Raw genomic sequence first — 23584 nt, 5'->3', positions numbered from 1 at the left:
CCGTTAGCATTTAGTTCAGTTAACAATTTGTCCATCGATCAGTTATTTTCTATTTTTTATAAATAGTCACTTGGAGACATTACCACATTTATTGTATCTTTACCTGAAATACCAGAAATTCAATAGCACTACAGTTCAAGTGTTATTTGTATTCAAATACACAGCTGCTCATAAATAAGGCTAGCAAAAACAATACACTCTTCAGTAGCATTTGAATTGATCAGCCTAAAAAGAAATTTGATAGAAAGTGTTCTGACTCACAGCCGTGAACATACCAGTAGCACACCCATGTTTTGTCCATTGCCGCTTCTAGACGTGGGTTTTCTAAAATACATTTTAGAAAATTGCCCTGTCTCCTAGGAATCTCATGATAGATTGTTCTAACAGTTATGCTTTCTTCTGCTTCAAGGTGTTACATCACTTTAACTCAGTCACTTCATCTCAGCATGAGCGGAGCTCCTGCTGGCCCAGCTGGCACCGGAAAAACAGAAACCACCAAAGATCTTGGCCGTGCCCTAGGCATGGTGGTGTATGTGTTCAACTGCTCAGAGCAAATGGACTACAAAGTAAGTTAGTGTAAAGGGATCCCTTCTAATGAAATCTTTCTTATTGACGATGAATCCAAACAGTTGCCTTGAATTTCTAAACTCTGGTACCATGGTTAAGTTGCTCTCGGTATGCCTGCATCCCTTCCTTACCAGAGGGCCTGAGTTTGAATCTCAGATCAACTCCCAGTTCTATCTTCCTGCTAACGCCCACCCGGGGAGACAGCAAGCAGCAGTGTTGCTTCAATTCCTCGGGTCCCTGTCATCCACATGGTGGGTCTCAGATGGAGCCCCCAGTTTCTCACTTTGGTCTGGCCCAGCCATGGCTGTTGCAGGCATTTGGGAAGTAAACCAGAGGGTGAAAATAAATAAAAACAGCAACACCAAGACCCTTCTGTTACTTAATCTTAACCATCTTGCACTCTCTTCCAGTCCATAGGGAGTATCTATAAGGGGCTGGTGCAGACGGGAGCCTGGGGCTGTTTTGATGAGTTCAATCGCATTGCTGTGGAAGTTCTGTCCGTGGTGGCCGTGCAGGTGAAAATGATTCAAGATGCCGTTAGGCACAGGAAGGAGAGGTGAGTGGCGCACGGCTTTTTTCTCTTGCTACAAAGAATATAGTGCAGGCACACACGTGACCTCCTCTTCACAGTCCATTGCTCCCTCCCCACCTCATAAAGTGGCTTAGAATCTGGATCACTTGGCAGAAATTGTTCTGAGAATTTTCCCCCATGTTTTATAGGTGGCTTTCAAGTGTTGACCATAATAAAGGTCTATTACTTTAGTCGCTTAAAAGCAAATGAATTCACTGGTGGTAAACCAGGGGTCAGTTCCCAGCCCTCATCTATCTTGGCCTTCTGGCAGCATCACTCCCTGTTGAGAGACATCTGAAACTCCACTGTCACCCTCCGTTTTCATCACATTAGAGTTGCAAACTTTCCCAAAAATCTTCCGCCACTTCTCCGACACCTTCAAGGGATCATGGCAGCCGTGGTCGTCGGTAACACCTGCTGAGCCCTCCCCCGTGTTCTGGGCACTGAACTCTCGCTCATTTTTATTCTGAAACATTTTTACATCTTCATGTCATTCAGGAAAGTGGGTGATCATCTCCCCCAGCCCAACCTTCCTTATCAGAAAGAGGGAATCAGAGAATGACTGACAGCTGAGTGGCCTGAATTCTGAGCACTGATAATCTGGCTCAGCGCTGTGTTCCATCACGCCCAGGCCCATCTTCCTCTTGGTACTGCTACATGGGTGTGTGTTGGACAAGTGAGAAGGAAGGAAGGAAGGAAGGAATGAGAGAAGAATGAACATTTCGTTGAGATTTCTTGTCTCTTAGTGGGAATGTCAGCCACTCCATATTCCATTCAAGGAGATGCAGCCCCCGTATCACCCTTCCTTCCCCAAGTTTACACTTTGATACTAGGACTATGCTAAAATGAAAAAGAAGAGCCCTTCTTACACCTGTAACTCCTCAAGGGGGAGGAAGGGCATTTTTAATAAAGTTGCTACAGAACATACTCAGAAAGTTCTGCTTATGAATTGGAAAGGAAATTTCAGAGACTTGACAGCCCTCTAACAGTCGTTGGCCTCTGGCTGCGGTTTGTGTTTGTCGGCGTGCATTCAGATTCAATCAGCACATTTCATCTCATCCACGTTCTTTTTATGGTAGATTTGTGTTTCTTGGGGAAGTGATCGCACTGAAGCCATCCGTTGGAATATTTATTACTATGAACCCAGGATACGCTGGTCGAACTGAATTACCAGAAAATCTCAAAGCTCTTTTCAGGCAAGTGTTAATGCTTAGTGGGTTAGCAGCTGGCTCACTCATGCCACCTAACGTTGGTTGGCACTGGTAAGTGATTCAGTTTTTATTCAAGCATTCCTCCAGAAAAGCCTTACTGTTTCTTTGGCATCCCTTAATAGAGTTTTACTGTGCTAAACAAGCCCTGTTTAATTATGAACACAGACTCAGTATCTAAAAGATACATTTGAATGCTTAATATTAGCTCTTTTGTGATGACATTCATAGTGTAAGCTTTGCTCTTGCAAATTATGAAATATTAGGAAAATATACAAGAGGGAAAAGGCAGAACCTTAGCATGTCATCATATTTTCCTCTAGTCTATTTTTATTGTTTGGACGTCAAGACAGAAATTCTTAAAATGGTGAAATACAATCTATTTGTATTTCCATTTTCTATCTTAGAAAGTTTTCTTAGTGTAAGTTTGCAAAACATCTTGACTGTTTTATGAGCGTTGTCATTAGATAGTTTCAGCTTCATTGTGGTAATATGCTAAACCATGATGATAGGTGTTCATATGCTACACAGACCTGGATTGCATTCCTGGGGGACACTAATTTGGTCAGGAGGTATTGCTTATATAAAGTGTTGTTGGATTTAATGTACTATATCTGAATATATGTTTATGATTGCTCTGAAAATAATAGCATATGCGTAGTCTGTGCCGTGAAGGAGACTGGTTTATAGTGTTCTGTCTTGCCTGTATTGATCAGCACCGTTGTGTCTAGTAATGCCTGTGGCTTGGTGTCAGTTAGGCTGACATCATAAAATGAATTGACAAATGCTGCTGTCTGTATCTTTTTTTTTTAAAGATTTATTTATATTGGGCCCGGCGCGGTGGCGCAAGTGGTTAAGGTCTTCGCCTTGCATGCCCGGGATCCCATATGGGCACTAGTTCGTATCCTGGCAGCCCCACTTCCCTGCCAGCTCCCTGCCTGTGGCCCGGGAGAGCAGTCGAGGACAGCCCAAAGCTTTGGGACCCTGTACCCGCATGGGAGACCCGGAAGAGGCTCCTGGCTTCAGATCGGCATAGCATCAGCCGTTGCGCTCACTTGGGGAGTGAATCATCAGACGGAAGATCTTCCTCTCTGTCTCTCCTCTCTGTATATCCGCCTTTCAAATAAAATTAATAAAAATAAATCTTTAAAAAAGAGTTATTTATATTTATTGGAAAGTCAGATATATATATATATATATATATATATATAATATAAAGGAGGAGAGACAGAAAGGACGATATTCCATCCAAGGACTCACCTTCCAAGCAGCCATAACAGCTGAAGTTGAGCCTATCCGAAGCCAGGAGCCTGGAACCTCTTCCAGGTCTCCCACGCTGATGCAGAGTTCCAAGACTTTGAACTGTTCTTGACTGCTTTCCCAGGCCACAAGCAGAAAGAAAGCTGGAAGGGAAGTGGGGCTGCTGGGATTAGAACCGGCGCCCATATTTGATTCCGGTGCGTTCAAGGTGAGGACTTTAGCTGCTAGGCTGCCATGCCAGGTCCCTGTCTCTATTTTTTTATAAGGTCAAATAGAATTGCTACTGCTTCTTAACTTGTTTTTTTCTTACAACTTATTTATTTTTATTTGAGAGGCAGATTTACTGAGAGAAGACAGAGATCTTCTATCTGCTGGCTCATTCCCCAAATGGTTACAATGGCTGGAGCTGAGCTCATCTGAAGCCAGCAGCCAGGAACTTCTTCTGGATCTCTTGCATAGGTGCAGGGTCCCAAAACTTTGAGCAACCCTTGATTGCTTTCCCAGGCCACAAGCAGGGAGCTGGTTGGGAAGTGGAGTATCCAGGACTAGAACCAGCACCCATTTGGGATACCAGTGCTTGCAAGGGGAGGATTAGCCATTTGAGCCATTGTGCTGGCCCCACTCCTCAACTTTTGTTAGAGCTAATCACTGGGACCATCTAGGCTTCAATGTTTCTTTGTGCGATTCTTTTTAAAAGTGAATTCAGTTGAAGTTGTTCATTTACTTTGAACAGAGTGAGACACAAAGATTGTCCGTCTGCTGCTTCACTTCCTAGATGAACTTCAGCAGCTGATGTTGGGCCGGGCTAAAGCTGGGGGACTGGCATTCAATCTGAATCTGTTAGATGGCTGGGAGGGATCCCAGTACTTGAGCCACCCCTGCTCTTTACACAGATAAGTGTTAGCAGGAGTCTGCAGTCAGAGTGAGGACTGGCACCCCAGCACTCTGGGCTGCAGGTGCCTCAAGTGATGTCCTAGCTGCCATGCCAAGTGGCTGTTCCTGAATTCAATGTCTTTAGCACAGATTTATTAAATTCACTGACACACATTGCTCGGAATGTTTTTTGTTGCTCTAGTGATGCCCTAAATCCCATGCCTACTTGAGGCAATTGTGACAGGGAGGGCTTGTAGTGTTCACTTTTAAAGGGTTTTTAGGGCTCCCAGGAGTTAAGGTTTTCCATGTGCCTTCAAAGTAATAATCTGCCACTTTACATATAATGGAAGAATCTATTTTGTAGCGTGATTTCTTTCTATTGTGTTCAACTTAACATTGGCTTTTCCATCGGCCCAGATAAGCAACTGCGTTGCATTTATATTTCCTTCTAAAATTATGGAGCTGCTTTTTTTAAGGTAATACATCTAATGAGAATTTATTTTGGAAGATAAGATGAAACATTTAAGTCAGTCTTTTTCTGGCAGTTAAAAACCTTTTTTTTTTTTTTATAATAACAGCTTTCTCTGGCATAGTAATTTTATAATGTCTGATATTGGTGAAAAAAAATATTTCTAGGAACCACTAGCCAAGAAGTAAATACAATTTATTCAGGGGAGTTTTGTTTAAAAATACATACTCCTAGAGACAGGCAGTTGGCCTCCTGATAAGATTCCAGTTGGAAATCCACATGCCACATCGGAGTACCTGACTTTGAACCCCAGCTCTGGCTTGGGGTCCCAACCGCCTCCTAACACAGACCTTGGGAAGCAGTAGGGAAAGTCCTAAGTCTGGCTCCTTGATTTGGCTGCGTCTCAACCAACGTGGGCATTTGGAGAGTGAACCATGGGATGGATGGGTCTCTCTCTCTCCCCTCTCCCATTTAAAACAGTTTGAAACTAAATCCTACAGCCTTAAGCATTTTTGTAATCATGACCCAGCGTATTTTGTACACCATTAAAAATTGGGGTCTTCAAATCTGAAGGGTTTCGTGAGCTTTTCATAAATTTGATAACGAGCAGCATCCTTTTTGTTGGGGGATCATGCAGTGTCAGCCATGAGGGAAGGAAAATTTGGCTGAGAAGTGCATTCCTCTGGAGTAGAGGTGAAGTGTCTCCTGATTGACCCTCCCCAGCCCTGAGGTCAGGAACCTGCACTTGAACTTCAGAGGGCCTCGGTGTGGAGCCCTGACAAAGGATGGTCATTTCTGGTCATTGCTTGTGTGGATGGCGCACACCTCTCTCACGTGGGGCTGTGCTCTTGAAACCAGCCTTCCTGGAGAGCTTTGTTCCAGGGGAATCCGTCAACACTGTTTTCTGAACACTTGGAAGTTAAGCACTGACCAGTACCCTGCTGGCCAAGGCTGGTGTCCAGCACGGAGCATCTCCATTTTCCTTGGAGTTAACTGAAATACTAGATGTAGACACAATACAACCCCAGTTTCCCATTACATTCCTGCACCCCCGCTGCTTCTGCTTCTGACTTTCCCTGTTTTTCATGTGTCCAATAACTAGTGGACTTATTTTATTTTATTTTTTTTTACAATTGAAGTGAAGGGTCTTGTTAGTGGTGATTGACAAAGCTAATTGTGACCTGCTTAGGAATGGTTAGAGTGTTGGGACAAATTAATTGCTTGATTTCAGCAATTGCTACTCATTACCTTATCACGGTTACAACTACATTTCACATATTTCTGTTTCAGACCCTGCGCTATGGTGGCCCCTGACATTGAGCTAATCTGTGAAATCATGTTACTTGCTGAAGGATTCGTGGAGGCACGCTCATTAGCCCGAAAGTTCATAGCATTGTACACACTCTGCAAGGAGCTCCTCTCCCAGCAGGTGAGAGATTTTTGTTACTTCTTGATTTTTTTTCTCCATTATGTTAAAAACAGCTTTTGCAATACATGGGCTCTGTCAGTTGTCATTCAAATGACATTCAGACTTTAGGAATCCTCTTTATTCTCTATCACATGTCGAAAATCCAGATTGTTACAGTTCTTTGTCTGAAATTAAACTTGAGGTGCTTAAGTACAAAAGGACAATGTTGGGACTGTAGGTAGAGCAGAGAAGGAAGAAATTCTGTAACTCAAAGAAATGTTGTGACTGCCATCAGCAAGGAGGAATGCGGCTGGCCAGCACACAGCTCACTCTCACCTCTCAGAGCTATAAGGATGGAGTTGAGAGAAGGCTTGGTAGACATTATTGACCAAACGAAGTATAAAGAGGACTTTGGTTCTTGGCAAGGTGCAGGTGTTTAGAAATGTCATCAGGTTCTCTGAGATCTGGGCCTAAAACTTCTCCAGCATCCTGCTTGAGATGTAGTTACTGTAGACTCGGCCTCCTCGCCAGACTCTCTGTCCTCCACACTCTGGCTTTTTCTCTCATCTTCCCCCCTCAAGCTCTGTTTACACCCACGTGAGTGACGCTCGAAGGATCTTCCCCATGAGCCCCAGTAAAACTCCCCAATCTTTGAGACTCTTTACAAATGCACACACAGATGAACACACATACGTATCCATGTACACCTAGACAAAAAAAACACCTGCAATTCAGTTGTAGCCCTCTTTATTTTCATCACGCGCCAGTGGCGTTTTGTTCCATTCTGCTCCATGTTATGACTCAAAAAGGATGGTTAAGAGCCACTGAACTGACTTTCCATCCACAATGGATCCAATCACCTCTATGCACCTTGATCTGTGATTTCATTGCGTACAATGCATTGTGTGTGCACTAGCTTCATTTTCTTCTCATGACCACCTGCAAAGTGCAAGGATGTGTTGTCTGCCCCTCTGTAGATGACACACAGCCTTGGTGAGACCAAGAGATCTACCACAAGCACAGCAGACAGAGGGTTTTGAGAGAAAGGTTCTTACATGAGGTGCATGTGAAGAGCAAGACACAAGACCAGTCATACGCAAAAGGCCATCCTCAAAATGTTCTTGCGACATGCTCATTATGAAAACTTTATGCATGACTCGCAATGTTTTGCACCTAAATAAACATTATTAAACTGTATTTTCCACAACTTTAAAGTACCTTCATGTCCTCAGCTGCCCTTGAATCATGTCCATTCATTTTATTTATCCTTATGCTCTACCCTGTGCTATACACCCTACTAGGGTCTGGAAGATAAAGATGAGATGTGCAGGAACTCAGAGCCTGTGGGAGGACTCTGCATGAGTGACAGTACAGCAGTCTCAAGGAGATCCTGGCTTATAACTGAGCTGGAGTGAGGATATCTGTGCTCTGGAAAATACTGGCACAGCACTGGGTTGTTGGTGTCAGGAAGAGGTGGGGCAGCTGGGACAACCGAAAATGTAGACTTGGGAAGGTGGAGAAGTAGCAGGGTTCCCCGGGTACAACTGTGGGGTAGTTGGAACTGAACATGTGGAAGGATGTAGGCAGACTTATAGAGAGGTTTGTAGAGAGAGGAGGGGCAGGAGAGGCAAGATGGAGCCTTGGGCAAATGCTGTAACTGAGTGCTACAGAAAGAACAAGTTCCCTGAGAAGGGCCAGGGAAACAGGTGAAAGAAGCCAGGGGAAACACCACGGAGACAGTGGGATGTGAAAGTCATTTCCTCATAAACGTCTTCAGAAGCTGTCCCTGTGCTTGGATTTCAGGACCATTACGACTGGGGCCTTCGTGCTATTAAGTCTGTCTTGGTAGTCGCCGGCTCTCTGAAACGCGAGGATCAAAACAGGCCTGAGGATCAGGTACTGTCAGCCGTGCTGGGGCGATTGTGTTCCACAAAGAGCTCAACTGCTCAGGCGAATGGAAGGATTCACCTGGAGACAGGGATCTGTGTGGTGTACATCTGTTGCAGTGCTAGGTGTTTCAAGGGCCAGGATTGCTTCTAAGAGATTGCGAGTATCCTTAAATACAAGGAACTTTGAGATTTTCCAAGTGTTTTTGAAATCTCAGCCCCTGAGAGTATTTTGACAGCTCTAACCTACTAATTTTGCAATCACTGTCTAATTTCCTCATGGGAGTATTGGGAGATCTGTTTAATTGAGTTGGTATATGAAAAGCTGGCGAGAGAAAGTCTGCTTCATAGGATGCCAGAGGGGTGAGCAACATGAGACAGGCAGGATGGTGGCCTGACACCAGGGAGATGTATGGGCAGTTCCTTAGAGTTTCAGGGAATGTGCTTCTCTAACTGCCCTATGTTTTCCTGTGAATGAGTAATAAATGCAGTTGATACACAAGAATGTCTTCCATGGCTCGTGGGATTCACATCTTTTCATTTTATTCTTAGGAATGTTTGGAAACATCTTTGTGCATCACTTTGGATACAATGAAAAATTATTTTGAGAAGTAGAAAAAGAACAGGTCAAAAACACATCAATTTTGCAAGTTTCTTTTTATGTTAAGGGATATTTATTATGTCCTGTAGCTTTGCTTTTATTTTGCTTCTCTAAGATTCCTCTGTCTCACTCAGTCACAACTCATAAGAATTTTCATTCATTCATTCATTCATTCTACGATTTAGCTCCTATTGTTGGAAAGCTTAACTTTTTTTTTTTCAAATAAGTTGGCTTGATATTTCAGTTACTGCTCATAGTTTTTAAAAACTGGATTATACTGATCCAATGGAAAGACAGAGATGTTAATTAGTTGGTCCAGCACCCGTTTCCCAAATGCCTACGAGGAAACCAGGTCAGCACTCAGTCTGGGTCTTCCTCTTGGGTGGCAGGATCCCAGCTGCACGAGCCTTCTCCTGCTTCCTAGCAGGGCACACACTGGAAGGAAGCTGGAAGCTGAACTGGTACTCACACTCAGCCACTCTGATACAGAATGCAGGCATTCCAAGTACCGTGCTAACCATCAAGAGCCCAAGCCTAGGCGGTGCTTCAGAAGCCAAAATCCTCTCTGGTTTCCAGTCTCTGCAGGGCAAGACCCTCAGTAGGGATGTGAAAGGCTGGTATTGTGAGAGTCTGCTTGTACTTTGAACAGAATGATTTGTTGGGTGAGGGTCATTCATGTCCTTGCCCTAAGGCAAGGAGAGAAGCGCTTTAGATCCTTCCAGGGAATCATGTAAGATCCTGGTTGGAAAGGAACCCACTCCATGTCTGACTGCTTCTGAGCCTTGTTCTGAGCCTTGCCCCTTGCATAATTTGCACCTTCCCATTTCCTGATGTGTTAATGTGGAACATCAAGTCCCCCTCCAGCTTGTGATGCCATCCTACTGCAGAGGTTGCATTTCATGCTTTAAATACGAGTAGCAAATATCACCATCTTGAGCTATGTGGAGCTCAGACTATGTGACCAAGTATTTTGTTTCCCTTCCTAGGTACTCATGCGAGCATTAAGGGACTTCAACATGCCTAAGATAGTGACAGATGACATCCCAGTCTTCCTGGGCCTGGTCAGTGACCTGTTTCCAGCCCTTGATGTCCCCCGGAGGAGAAAACCGCACCTGGAACAGAGGGTCAGGCAGGCTACCCTGGAGCTCCGCCTGCAGCCTGAGGAGAACTTCATCCTCAAAGTACAAACAGCCATGACTTCTCATAGTTGCTGGCGCCTGGGTCCACTAGGGAACACTCCTTAGAGACAGGCAGTCGAGTCTGCTTTGTTCTCCTTTCCTTCCATTTTAGAAAAAAGTGCAAGTAAAAGCATTAGTGCCTAGTTTTGGATGGAGAGATGAGATATATGAAAATAATTTAGATCATCTGATTTGTTAAAGGCCTGAGCACATACATGCTCAGTTTGGGTTTGATGAATGTACAGGCATTGTAATAGAAGTGTAATGTCTGATTTAGATTTTTTTTCATAGATACAATTAAAGACTGCAATGATAGTCCCCTCTTACCTCCCTCCCTCTCTCTCCCCACTCCCTCCTCTCCACTCCCTCCTCCCCACTCTTTCCTCCCCACTCCCTCCTCCCCGCTCACCTTCCCCCCTTCCTGTTCCTTTTTCTTTTCCTTCCTTCCTTCCTTCCTTCCTTCCTTCCTTCCTTCCTTCCTTCCTTCCTTCCTTCCCTCCTTCCCTCCTTCCCTCCTTCCCTCCTTCCCTCCTTCCCTCCTTCCCTCCTTCCTTCCCTCCTTCCCTCTTTTCCTCTCTCACTCTCCCTTCTTCTTTCCTCCCTTTATTTTGTGACAACATATTCCTAGTTACGTTACAGCTGAGGGCTTTAAGTTTCACTAAATAAGAGTTCCACAAGTAAAAAGGCCCTAGTTGGACGGGAATATAGATGAGGGCTCTAAATGGTAACCAAAGGAAAAGATGATTATTTCACCCATATTTAGTAAGTAAAATAATCACACATCATTAAAATTGTAGGAGTATGACATTCTTATCCACTTGGGAGGCAAGTAATTCTGGCTGATAAGCGTCATGTAGCATTCTTGTTCAAAACTTGATGGAGAGCCACTGGCCCTGTAGGTAACTCCTGCTTGTAGACCAGTGTAACATAATGTAATGGTTTTACTTTTTTCTCATTCCTTTGTTCTGTGTGGGAAGTCCAAGAGACAGCTTAAAAAGAAGTTCAAAGAGTCTGTGGAAAATGGAATGAAAAGATAAGTTGATTCTGGGGCACAAAATGTTAAAATCCCTATAAAGGTTAGGCCTAACACACATTTCCAGAACTTTCTGAAGTGCTCACTTGCTTTGCCCTTGTGGTCTATTTGAATTCTCGTTGGTCATTGCATTGTCAGAGTGGGATGGCATGGCTTGTTGAGAAAGGAGAATTGTGCCAAAATGGCTGAGCTGTCTTCTTTTGTCATTAACTCATTGAAGAGAACAATGACTTGTTTTGATGCACAGGTTCTCCAGCTTGAGGAACTGTTGGCCGTGCGACACTCCGTCTTTGTGGTTGGAAATGCAGGCACAGGGAAGAGCAAGGTATGACCAACTGCCATCCAGAGCTCAAGCCTAGAAAGAACAGTATTCACTCCCCATTCGCCCACAACAGCCGGGGCTGGGCCAGCTGAAGGTGGGAGCCAGGAACTCAACCCAGGTCTCCCAGGTGGGTGGTGGGATACACACCTAACCGGGCTGTCAGCTACAGCTTCCCAGAGTGCACACAACAGGGAGTTGGAATCAGAATTAGAATCAGGACATAAATCCAGGCTGTCTGGTGTGAGTGCCCCAATCAGCGTCTTAACCTCAAGGTCACTGGCTGGCCATGAACTAATTGACCTAGTTTGAATGCTACATCAAACAGTTCCCTTTTGGTGATGCATACTATCATTTTTGGCAGAATTTGACAATCAAATACTGCTTTTTAAAAAATCTATTGACACTACTAGCCTTTATATTGGGAAAAGGGAGAAACAAATAAAATATTGCATTCGCTCAGGGAGAATACCAGAATACCATGATGAGAGCTGGGCTTTCCCCACGGGGAATTTAGCATTTATTCATGCCTTTAGTTGTGGGCTGACCTCCTTGATGCGTCTATCAAAAATGTGCTGCTCCTTGGACCATTCTGTCAAAGGCCAACGTGTTGAGAGACTGAGGAATAAGGCAGTAGCTCGGGGGATTTAATTAGCTCTACCCATATTTGCCGAAACTACTTTCTTATCTGTTCCAAGTCATCCTGGATTTTCCTCCCCATGCCATTCAGCAAAACAAACCCAAATATTTTCCTTCACTACTCCCTCAGAAAGAGAGCCCTCCACGGGACCCAAGAGCACTGGGAACAGAGGCACATGCTGGAGGTCCCTATTAAGTGCTGGGCTAGGTACATTGTGTGTAGTTGGCTCTGTGTGATGATGCTTTGCCATGGCTGTTATTATCCCCATTTTTAGTTCACTGCTTGGTTTTGTTGGGTCTCGCTGACAGTGCTGGCACCATACTTCTTTTCTTGGTTGGCAGACAATCCGTGAAGAACTGCATGCATTTTAATTTACAATGCTTCAGTGTAAACACATTCGGTAGGCATTGGCTAAAAATAATTTGGAGAGGCACATGAGATGGTAGAGCCTGTGTACGTATAGAACTTAACAGTGTTTAGCCCCGAACCCAAAGTGGGACAATTGTCAAGAAAAGCTCTGCAGAGATTTTCCTAGTGCAAACTATGGTAATTGAAACTTTGAAGTAGATAACTGATAGACCTGTAATTATTTTGTTAGAGTGAGTTTCCAATGTAGGCCATGGTTCAAGGAAGGATAAAATTAAATTCTGTAATTTCCAGTAGATTAATGGTTTCTAAAAATACAAGTTTCATCTTCCCAAGGCATTTAATTTCTTTCCTCTAGTTTTCACCTGCTCTGTTCCAGTCACCGTGTATTTAAGCTGCTCTCGCTGGAGCTCAGAGCCTCAGGGCCGTTGTAGTTCACACTGTCTTCTCTTGGAGTATTTGGCAATTGTTTATCAGTTCTGCAAACCCCCTGCCCCTGTGAGAAGGCCAAGAGGGTAAATGTCTGGGAAACCATGAGTTTCGGAGAAGTAAGAGAAGGGGTTGAGGCAGATGCTTGTGTTAAGCCATCCATCCGTTTGGAGAAACAGGAATCAGGCCCCTCTTCTGTGCATGGTCACCCATCAGGCTTTGCAGTCAACACCATGGACTTTCTGGAATGGGTAGCTCTTGGTGGAGGAGCCTGACATGCATTATGGGATGGTTAGCAGCATCCATGGCCACCATGATTAGACCCTCAGTAACACAGGCATCCCAAGTTGACCTGGCCTCCTGTTGACATCCTCTGCTCTGGGCTGTTAGGTATTGGCACCTGTCCAGACCAGCATCCCCGCCAACAGCTGGGTCCTTGCTAGAAAAGTAAATGACCAGTTCCACTCCAAGCCTATCAGATTAGGAGCTCTGGGATCAGCCTGGCTGTCTGCTTGCTTGCTAATTTCCAGCTGCGCATTTTTTTTTAAAAAAAATATTTTTCTTAGGCAGATTTACAAAGAAAAGGGGAGATGTAAAGATCTTGCATCTGCTGGTTCACTCCCCAAGTGCCTACAGTGATCAAAGCTGAGCCAATCCAAAGCCAGGAGCCAGGAGCTTCCTGCAGGTCTCACACACAGGTGCAGGGACCCAAGGCTTTGGGCCATCCTCCACTGCTTTCCTAAGCCACAGGCAGGGAGCTGCGTGGGAAATGGAGCAGCTGGGACCTGACCTGGTGCCCATGTGGGATCCTAGTGCTTGAAGGGGAAGGATTTTAGCCATTGAGATGCCATGCCGGGCCCAGGGAAACCATTTCCAGTCACTGGTTTATGTAAACCTGGACTTTTAAAAATGTTTATTTTGGTGCAAAGAAAATTTCAAGCTGATGCATATTTTTCAATGACACATTTCCATTGAGCTTTTTGAAGACTTCTCATATGCCTGGACTTCAAACTCATGGCTTCAAAACTTACATGGATTGGGCCGGGCTCAATAGCCTAGTAGCTAAAGTCCTCACCTGGCACGCGGCGGGATTCCACATTGATAACAGTTTTTGTCCTGACTGTTCCACTTCCCATCCAACTCCCTGCTTGTGGCCTGGGAAAGCAGTCAAGGATGGCCCAAAGCCTTGGGACCCTGTATCCACATGGGAGACCCAAATTGGCTCAGCTCCGGCTGTAGTATCCACTTGAGGAATGAACCAGTGACTGGAAGATTTTTCTCTCTGCCTCTCCTTCGCTCTGTAAATCTGCCTTTCCCAAGAGAAACAAATAAATCTTTAAACAAAAGAAAGGGAAATATTACTCAGCCACAGAAAGACTTAAATCTTGATACTTTTGCAATAACATGAATGCAACTTAAGAACATTATGCTTAGTGAAATAAGTCAGACCCAAAGAAAAATTATGCCATATGTTGTACTATAGTTTGATTGTCTGTGATTACTTTAAATCTTTTATATTTTAATATTTACAGTTTATGAGTAAAATAGACATCTTTTTATTTGATCAGTTTTATTGCTTTTGCCTATATTCCTGTCGTACTGTGGGCTTTGTAATGGTTGAATATTTTATTTAGAATCATTAAGCTTTTGAGCATAATGTAAATTTAAAATGTTTCAAAAATTTACAAAACAAATCAAAGGAAAAATAGAGGGAGATAGAGTAAGAATGAGGATGAGCTCACTGGATTAAAGACATAATTCCGTGAGAATTAACGAGAACTGTGTTATAGTAAATATCATGCATTTGCTGTGACCCTAAAACCTAAGGTATTAATAAATTCCTTGAGAAGAAAGCACAAAAAGAAACAGAAATAAAAGATAAATGAATATTTAAAAAAACTAACATAGGTTTTCATTTGATTTTTTTCTATGATCTCTGTGAAGCTTTCTTGCATCTGTATTTCCCCCTCCATTCTCAGCCTGCTTGTACCCAGAAGTACACGGGAAGTCCTTTGGGAATCTTTTCCTTTCTGATGGGCTCATGTTTGCATTAATGTTCTCGGCTGTTTTCTTCTGCCCCTCAGATCTTGAGAACACTGCACCGCACATATGTGAACTTGAACCAGAAACCCGTGTGGAACGACTTGAACCCTAAAGCTGTGACAACTGATGAACTCTTTGGTTTCATCCATCCGGCTACCAGAGAATGGAAAGATGGCAAGTGCCTCCCCTTCCCATCGGAAGTGTTGACCGTGCCACTTGTGGCTGTTTTCTGATGGTAGCCAGTGTTCGTCAACATCCCAGCTGCATGGGTTATGTGTTGGGGGCTTAGTAACAGAGCTAGTCACAATAGCTTTGCAGTGTATAAACTAGACCTAGAATTGGGTGAGGACTCGATCAGCAGGCCACAGGTGTGTGCTCAGAACTCTGTGTTTTGTATTATGTCAGAGCTCATCAGCCAGGAGGAAAGTCAACAGGGAACATTTTTAAGTGCCCGATATAAGACCCTGATGGATGTCTGGGCAAACATTGTCCCAGGTGCCAGGGACAAAAGTCTGTTGGGGAGAACCCTCAAATATCTATTGTGACTTGGCACTGCTGTCAGTGCCCTAATTTTGATGTCACCTCCATCCTTCCCACATGCTCCATTTACCCTCAGAGCAAATCCCCAAGGACTTGGGCCTTGACACAGATTGAATTTCAGTACCTCTCACCTAGGTTAGTCTATGCCACTGTCACTTCCAACCTGCACCTTGCAGTCATCTCCCTTAACTGGTCCCCTACTGTTCATTTGCCCTACAACATGCATGTTACTATTCTGCTTTTGGCTTCCAGTAGGTTCTGGTCAACCTCAGAGCCCAACCTTTTTCCATGGCCCTCCAGATCGTGATTGTGTCCCCTCTCATCCCTAATTGTGGTCCATGCCCCCTGAGCATCGCTTCTTGTGAGCCGCTTATCCCTGGTGCTACTTGAATGAGCCAAGCCTCTTCCCATCAGAGGGTTGTGGCACCTGATGCCCTTCCTCAGGATGCCTGCTTGGCTGCTCCCTTTCTGTCACTTAAGTGTCTGCTCAGAGGTGGCATTGGAAAAGACACCTTTCCATGGGTTGCATCCTATTATCTTGCGTGTGCTCTTCCTTTTATCCCTGGAGCAATTTTCATTCTCTCAGCCCACCTCTCTCTTTCTATGAAGGAAGGTAGTAAGGTATGTGTTAATGGTGTCACTGGAAGCAAAGGTCATTAGCTTCTTCGTAAATCATAGTGGAAATGGCTACGTACCTTGTAGAAGAAACACCCCCACGTGCCCGCACTGAAGTGGTTTCATTCAGCCTGCAGTTGTGCCCTTGAGTTTGAATAGTTAGTCGTTAATCAAGTCCTCCATGGAACACAGAGTACTGATAGCTCTTGGTGGCAACAAGGCATACGTGTGGTTAAGTAGTGAAAATGTAATAGCATGTCTGTGGTCCATTTCTTAGGGAGGTTTTGTATTTCAGCATGGTTTTGCGTTAGGATTATGTGCCCTTGGATGCCACAACAAAATGGGAGGTGGTGGAAGAAGCTAGCATGCGTTCTAGCATGGGTCTGCTGAATGTGTGTGCGTGAAAAAGGGTAGGCCTTCATTTAGTATGACTTTTGCTTTTTCCTGGTACTGCCTTCTGTCAGTCCCTTCCGGGAAGATCCTTTTCTTCTCAGTGTACTGAATTATTTTAGAAATAAACAGCACTCAACTTGACTATAGATTGGGATTGCTGATTTCCTATTTTTTAGGTCTCTTCTCCTCCATTCTGCGAGAACAAGCAAACATGATGCATGATGGGCCTAAATGGATTGTCTTGGATGGAGACATTGACCCTCTGTGGATTGAGTCTCTAAATACTGTCATGGATGATAACAAGGTTAGACCCTAAGGCTGCACCTGGAATGTGTGAGGATGCTGGAATCCCTTCCATTTGCTCATGTCAATGCTAGTTTTTCCTCATTAGCCTACTATTAGTTATATAAATATATTCCTAGTTTGATAAATCACATTATCTGGATGATGTGCTCAATTTCTTTATTGAAGCACCTAAGGGAATAAATCCCTATAAAAACCACCTTTAGGGCCCGGCGCGGTGGCTCAGGTGGTTAAGGGTCCTCTCCTTGCACGCCCAGGATCCCATATGGGCGCCGGTTCTAATCCCGGCAGCCCCGCTTCCCTTCCAGCTCCCTGCCTGTGGCCTGGGAAGGCAGTCGAGGATGGCCCAAAGCTTTGGGAACCTGCACCCGCGTGGGAGACCCGGAAGAGGCTCCTGGCTTTGGATCGGCATAGTATCGGCCCGTTGCGGCTCACTTGGGGAGTGAATCATCGGACGGAGGATCTTCCTCTCTGTCTCTCCTCTCTGTATATCCGCCTTTCCAATGCAAAAATAATAAAAAAATAAATCTTTAAAAAAAAAGACCACCTTTAATAAGAATTTGATACATATCCAAGAATTTCTGTATAGAGATTCTCATTTCCTCAGAGCTAGGCATATATTGTTGTATCTTATGTCTTCTTTAATTAAGGAAATAAAATAATAAAATAATGAGCTTGTGCCATAGGAGCATTGGTGAAATGTAGATATTGACACTAACTGGTTTGTATGGCCACACACTGAGTCTAAATGTTTTGATGTTGTTGGTCTATATTCTCAGTAAAGACAAAAGGTTGTGATGCACATGTGTGGAAATAACACTGAAAACGCACAAGGTCCCTTCTTGGGATTAAAGGACTGAGAAATCAGTACCTACCCTTACCCTAAAACAGAGCTAGCAATGCTCTGACATTAGCAGGAGGGTCTGTTTTCTAAGTTAAGAGCTGGTTTTTCAGAAAATCTAGGTCCAAGCTCTTTGCACTTGCACAAATTCCTGTAGGGGAGTTGGTACGTGTGGCATTTCCCAATTCTAAGGAAAATGTATGAGTGTATGTGTGTGTGTGGGGGGGGGGGTTTCAGGTCTTTTTTCTATACTTAAATTTTAAGTGTCTTAAATTCTTAAGTGTCTTGTATTTTGTTTTGTTATTTTCACAGTGCTGAAAAAGGTTAGTATTCAGGAAGGCAGTTTTTTGGTTTTTTTTTTTTTATTTCATTTACATTACCAATGTCTGGCAGTAAGTGTACTTATCTGTGGGCCTAGTGTGGCATATTAGTACTTGTACATGAGGCATCCTCAGGGTCAGACAAGTTCTCAGAGATGGACTTGAACTGTTCAGACAGTTGCTAACCTGAGACCATGAGCTCGTCGTGTCTGGCACTTGGGAGAGGGCGAGGGATTTGTCTATTCTCCCTGGTACACTGGAGTTCTAGTTACCGCCTGGCTGCTCATTGCAGGTGCTGACCCTGGCCAGCAATGAGCGGGTGGCCCTGACGCCTTCCATGAGACTTGTGTTTGAGATCCATCACCTCGGGATGGCCACCCCTGCGACAGTGTCCAGAGCTGGGATCCTGTATGTGAACCCGCAGGATCTGGGGTGGAGCCCGTGAGTATTTCTGTTATGCTGCCTCCCTCACTCTCCTACATCCCCTTCTCTCTTTGTTTATCCTTGTAAACTATAGTGTAAAATGTGTCTTTTTTTGCCATTTCTAAGTATGCCATTCAGTGATATGAAGTACCATCTCAGTGAACTTGACTACCTGGAGCCCTCTTCCATGTAGTCCTACATGTTTCTCCATGCGTGATGGGCGTCATGCACTTGGCATAACATCTTTGCAGCCTTTTTTATGTTGTAACTCATTGCAAAGCTTCTTTCCATGTCACAGTAGAATCCTATTCCTCAGGGAGTGTTGTCTGCATTTTGTCTTTCTCGTCATCTAGCGTTGGACACTCGGTTGCTTCCACCTTTTGGCTATTGGAAGGAACACTGCTGTGACCCTGGGCACACAAATTGTGCTTTGGGCCTCTGGTTTCAGTTCTTTGGGACACACACCCAGAAGTGGAGTTTCCGGATTTACATGTTAATTTTATTCTTTTTTTTTTTTTTAATTCTTTTCAGGGAAGTGCCTTGCTGGTTTACAGAATGACTGCACTGCTCTGTTGTCGCCAGCAGCACAGCCAGGGATCTGGGTTATCCACTGCCTCACCAGCTTTGTATCTTGTTCTTTTTCAATTGCAGCCTTGTTGGGGGCTGAGGGAATGTCAGCTCTCTCTGCCTTTCATTTGTATTTGTCCAAGAAGTATTCATGTTTAGCATCCTCTCATGTTCTTGCTGGACATTTATATATATATCATTTTTAGGAAAATGCCCGTCTATGTCCTTTGCACATTTTTTAAAAATCAGATTTCTTCTTAGTATTTTTTTCTTTATTTTTATTATTTTTTTTTGAAAGGCAGATATACAGAGAGGAGAGACAGAGAGGAAGATCTTCCGTCCGATGATTCACTCCCCAAGTGAGTGCAACGGCCAATGCTATGCCGATCTGAAGCCAGGAGCCTCTTCCGGGTCTCCCACGCGGGTGCAGGGTCCCAAAGCTTTGGGCCATCCTCTACTGCCTTCCCGGGCCACAGGCAGGGAGCTGGAAGGGAAGCGGGGCTGCCGGGATTAGAACCGGTGCCTATATGGGATCCTGGGCGTGCAAGGCGAGGACCTTAACCACTGCGCCACCGCGCCGGGCCCAGATTTCTTCTTAGTTTTAAGAAACAAAATATCTGGGATGGGTATTATGGCACAGCAGTGAAGCCTCTACCTCGGATATCTGCATGCTGGATTTCAGGCCTGGCTCTGTTCCTTCTTATGGGCATGTGGGGAGATGGCAGGGGCTGAGTCTGTCTTTACCCCTTGCTGTCCAATTGGGACACTGGGATGCCGTTGCAGGCTCTGCTTCAGCCTGGTCTGACTCTGGCTGTTGTATTTGTGGAAGCAAAAAGTGACCTTTGTCTCTCTCTGCTTCCCATTCCCCCCGCCCCGCCATCTTTTTGCCCCTCTGCCTTTCAAATAAAAATAAGTAAATAAAACCCCTACAAAGAAGTCAGCTAAATATTGCTATGATCGTCTGAAGAAGACATTGGCAGTGAAACTCCAGGCTCCTCGGGCTAACTTAAAGGTAATTAAGTTAGCACCCGGGAGCCTTTTTCACTTTGACTTACTTGGCTGTTCACACACCTTGACTATGTTAAGAACTTTGTATATGTGCAGTGAAGGAATAAATGAGCACTTTGTGGCCCTCTTACAAAGAAGTCAGATGATGGCATATGCCATCCTCGAGCAGGGATGTGGAGGATGGGTACCTTGTCTACCTACGTGCCCATCCTCCACATTCCTGCACATCGCGGTACTTCTGCTGATGGACACTTGAGGCCAGCATCCTCACCCAGAACAACAGGGACCTCAGCCCTGCAGGTGAACTTGCACTTGTGCCTGATGCATTCTTCCCTTCAGCCCCTTGGTCCCCAGGGACATTGTTCCTGCCTGCTCCACAGCAGAGGGCTGCTGGCCCTCCTAGCTTCTGCTTGATTTGGATAATCCGGAGCCCCAAGTGGAGTGGGAGGGAGAGAGCAGGTGAGGTCTGACGTCCAGCCTACAGGGCAACATCCAGATGGCGGTGTTTCTCAAGATGGAACTGACAGGCAGACCCACATATTCTGACCTTAGACTTGAATCTCTCTGGGCATCCCCACCCTTGCTTCAGCTCCGCCATAGCTCAGGACTAAAGATCACATTTCTGGGAGCTGAGGTGCCGGCAGATCAGCAGCCAAGGGGCAGGTATGGCCCTTATGCCCTTGTCATCTTCTATGAGACCTGCTTTTCATTGTTCTTCAGTGCCCACTGCCTCTCCAACTTGAAAATGCTCTGTGGGGTGGCTCTGGTCTTCCGCTGTGGTCTGTTTCTTTGGTACCAGAAGCACTTTTGCCAGCTGACATGTTCTCAGTCTAGCCATGGTGTGATGTAGTTGACCAATAAATGCCCCCTGTGAAGCTTCAAGAAAGTACATAGGTGCCTTTTGAGGTCCTTATGTTGGCCCTTATTTCTTCTGACACTCCAAATGTGAGTTCTAACTTGTTTAAAGCAAGGTAGAGAGACTGGCATTGCTGAAGCAGCCCAGGTGCCCATTGAGATGAGCTTGCTGAATCTCTGAAGGTCCAGCCCCTGCTCCAGCTCCAGATTCCAGCTTCCTGTGAATGTAGGAGCATGGGAGGTGATGGTGAAGGCACAACTGGTTGAGTCTCTGCCACCCACATAGGAAGCCTAGTTATGATCCCAGCTTCTGGCTCTGTATCAGCTGCTGCAGATGTTTGAAAAGTCAATCAGTGGGTAATAGCTTTCTACTTCTCAATCAGTCAATAGGGGCTATGATGTAGAGTGGCGGGCTAAGTTAGCAGCCCAATGGGCACAGTTCGAGTCCTGGCTGCTCCACTTCTAGTCCAGGTCCCTAATAATGTACCCAGGAAAGAAGCAAAAGATGGCTCACATGTGCATGGTCCCCTGCACTCACATAGGAGACCTGGAAGAAATGCAGGGTTTTTGGCTTCAAGCTGGCATAGTCCCTGGCTGCTATAGCCATTTGGGGAGTGAACCAGTAGATAGAAGATTTCTGCCTCTTTCTTGCCTATCTTTATAACATCACTTTTTACATAAATAAGTCTCTTTAAACAGAAAGTCTAGCTAATTGGTCTCTAGTCAAATTGCTTTTTTGCTACATGCCAAGAGTATTTATTTGCCGTGCTTCCTATCTAAGGCTAACTTGCCGAGGGGGTGATTTTCCCACATAACACATGCACAGCTTCGTCCCAGAGACTGCTGTAGAGGCTGCTGGGCCATGCTGCACCATGTTGACAGCCTGTTTCCTTGGGTTACTCAATGCATCAACTTGACTTTACTGTATAAGCTTCAGATCCACCTGTGTGCTTGTGTTCAACCCCAGGATCCCACTTATTAGAAATACGGGATACTTATTAGAAATATGGGATAGGCTCTCGGCTGGGGCCTCTTGCAGTCTGGTAGGCTCGGAAGGGCTTGGATACAGCCTTATGGAATTTGCACCTTCTTCTGTGCGACTGATTTCTTGCTACTGAATAATTGATGGCACAATAAATCAATCAAAACCCCACACAGTTTTCATCAATAAGACCGCCACATGCAAGTAGCTCCATGCTCTAGGAAATGACACAGTGCACTGACTTCTAAATGCTCCATAATGGCCTATTTAAGCTCTATTATGTTGGCCTTCCAGGAGCTGTTAGGCGTCTCTTTAACATTCTTTTTATTAATGTAAAAAAAAATAGCCATTCAAACAAGTTTTTAAAGGACTTTTTTTTTTTTTGCAAATGTTTGCAATGCAAGCAACAGAATGACCTTGCTCGGAATCAGTTGGCTGAAGCAGTGGCAGCATGCTGTGTGGGGGCGGGCGGGGGGGGGGGAGGAAGATTTTGATCTGGGAAATCCCACCATTGCAGCCCACCCTGTTCAACCAAATCTTTTCTGAGTTCCTTTTCAGGTTCGTGGCCAGTTGGATTGACCGAAGGCGACATCGCTCTGAGAAGGCCAATTTGACTATTCTTTTTGATAAATACGTCCCCGCGTGCTTGGAAAAGCTGAGAACAAGCTTTAAAACCATCACCTCCATTCCAGAGAATAGCCTGGTACAGGTTGGTTGTGATTTTGTGCCTTACTCAAGCTCTGAAAGTTCTAGAATCTTTAAGTGGCTCCTCCCCATGGTCCCAGAGATATTTTACAGTATCCCTGGAACACAGTTTGACATGCTTTGCCGTCTGGGATTGTGGGCTGTGTTTCTGTCTACTGAAGGAAGGCTGAGGCCAAGTCTTCCTCACTTTTGTATCCCCAGAGGTGTGTGAGGCTTCCAGCTGGTGTGCATTTGCAAGTGCTAAATGCATGTGGGTTGACTTCTTGTGTCCGCCCTACTCCTCTCCCCCTGAGGATATTTGAACCGGGTTAGGAAAACGAAGCTGCAACAGCCTTATTTATATTTCTATCTCCTAAATGCTTTGCCCAGAGAAATTGCTCCTTACCATCTGTGACTAAAGCTAATCTGTACCATGAAAGATGCCAGCTTGGGAGTAAGAGAAAACTCCCAAACTCTACCACGTAGGGGCCGGCACCTTCAGGCCCTCTGCTCTCCAAAATGTTCTGGATAGATTCACAACCTAGGCAATGCGTTCCCATCAATCCAGGGATCCTTGTGGTGTAATAGCTTGGCAGAGTGAAGGCCAAAGGGAAGCACTGGGAGCAGTGGTAAGGCTACCCCCTGGACCACCCAGATTCTATGAGTGCCCAAGTTCAAGTCTGGGCTCTGCTTCTGAGTGCATCTTCCCGTGGTGGCGCACCTGTGTGGCAGAAAATGGCTCGATCAAATACTTGAAACCCTGCCACGCATGGCTGACTCAGCCCCAACCATGAGTAGGCAATTAGGGAGTGAACCACAGATGAGGGAACTCTCTATGCCCTTCTGCTTTTCAACAAAACAAGTGATTTTTTTTTTTAAGAGTGAAAGGCAAATGTGACACATGGCCATGGAATCAGATGAAAGACTGCACGCCCAGGGAAGTAGAGGGTGTGATTTTACACTCAGCAAGCAAAAAACCATCTTTAGCCTTTCTAAATCCAAAACTCCTCAAAAAGTTTCCAAGTAAAACCCTTCTATTCATGTCCTCTGAGAACCAGAATTGGTTCCCAAGTCCGTAACTACCATTAAGTTTCTGTGTTACCAAATCTGTTTTGATGGTAAATTAGAAATGCAGGCATAATAAGAGGAGAAAACGTTTTTGGATCATTCACACACCAATTAAATAAACGATAATCTTTAAC

The 23584-nt window shown here is 44.8% G+C and overlaps 1 protein-coding gene across 1 annotated transcript in view; it reads left to right on the top strand.

Annotated features, from left to right (window-relative positions):
* Window positions 1-23584, top strand: part of DNAH11 (dynein axonemal heavy chain 11) — a 271297-nt gene that overhangs the window by 114573 nt on the left and 133140 nt on the right. The window contains exons 33-43 of the mRNA XM_040964541.1: window positions 410-566; window positions 978-1123; window positions 2218-2334; window positions 6239-6377; window positions 8160-8252; window positions 9830-10024; window positions 11302-11379; window positions 14893-15029; window positions 16547-16703; window positions 18156-18304; window positions 22257-22407. Of these exons, the coding sequence (XP_040820475.1) occupies window positions 410-566; window positions 978-1123; window positions 2218-2334; window positions 6239-6377; window positions 8160-8252; window positions 9830-10024; window positions 11302-11379; window positions 14893-15029; window positions 16547-16703; window positions 18156-18304; window positions 22257-22407 (1519 nt within the window). The remainder of the gene's footprint in view (window positions 1-409; window positions 567-977; window positions 1124-2217; window positions 2335-6238; window positions 6378-8159; window positions 8253-9829; window positions 10025-11301; window positions 11380-14892; window positions 15030-16546; window positions 16704-18155; window positions 18305-22256; window positions 22408-23584) is intronic.

Source organism: Ochotona curzoniae, unplaced genomic scaffold (assembly GCF_017591425.1).
Source record: "Ochotona curzoniae isolate NIBS_2020 unplaced genomic scaffold, NIBS_Ocur_1.0 scaffold_3835, whole genome shotgun sequence".
NCBI classification, from domain to species: Eukaryota; Metazoa; Chordata; class Mammalia; order Lagomorpha; family Ochotonidae; genus Ochotona; species Ochotona curzoniae.
The sequence above is the reverse complement of the archived record's forward strand: the minus strand, read 5'-3'. Positions and strand labels throughout refer to the sequence as shown.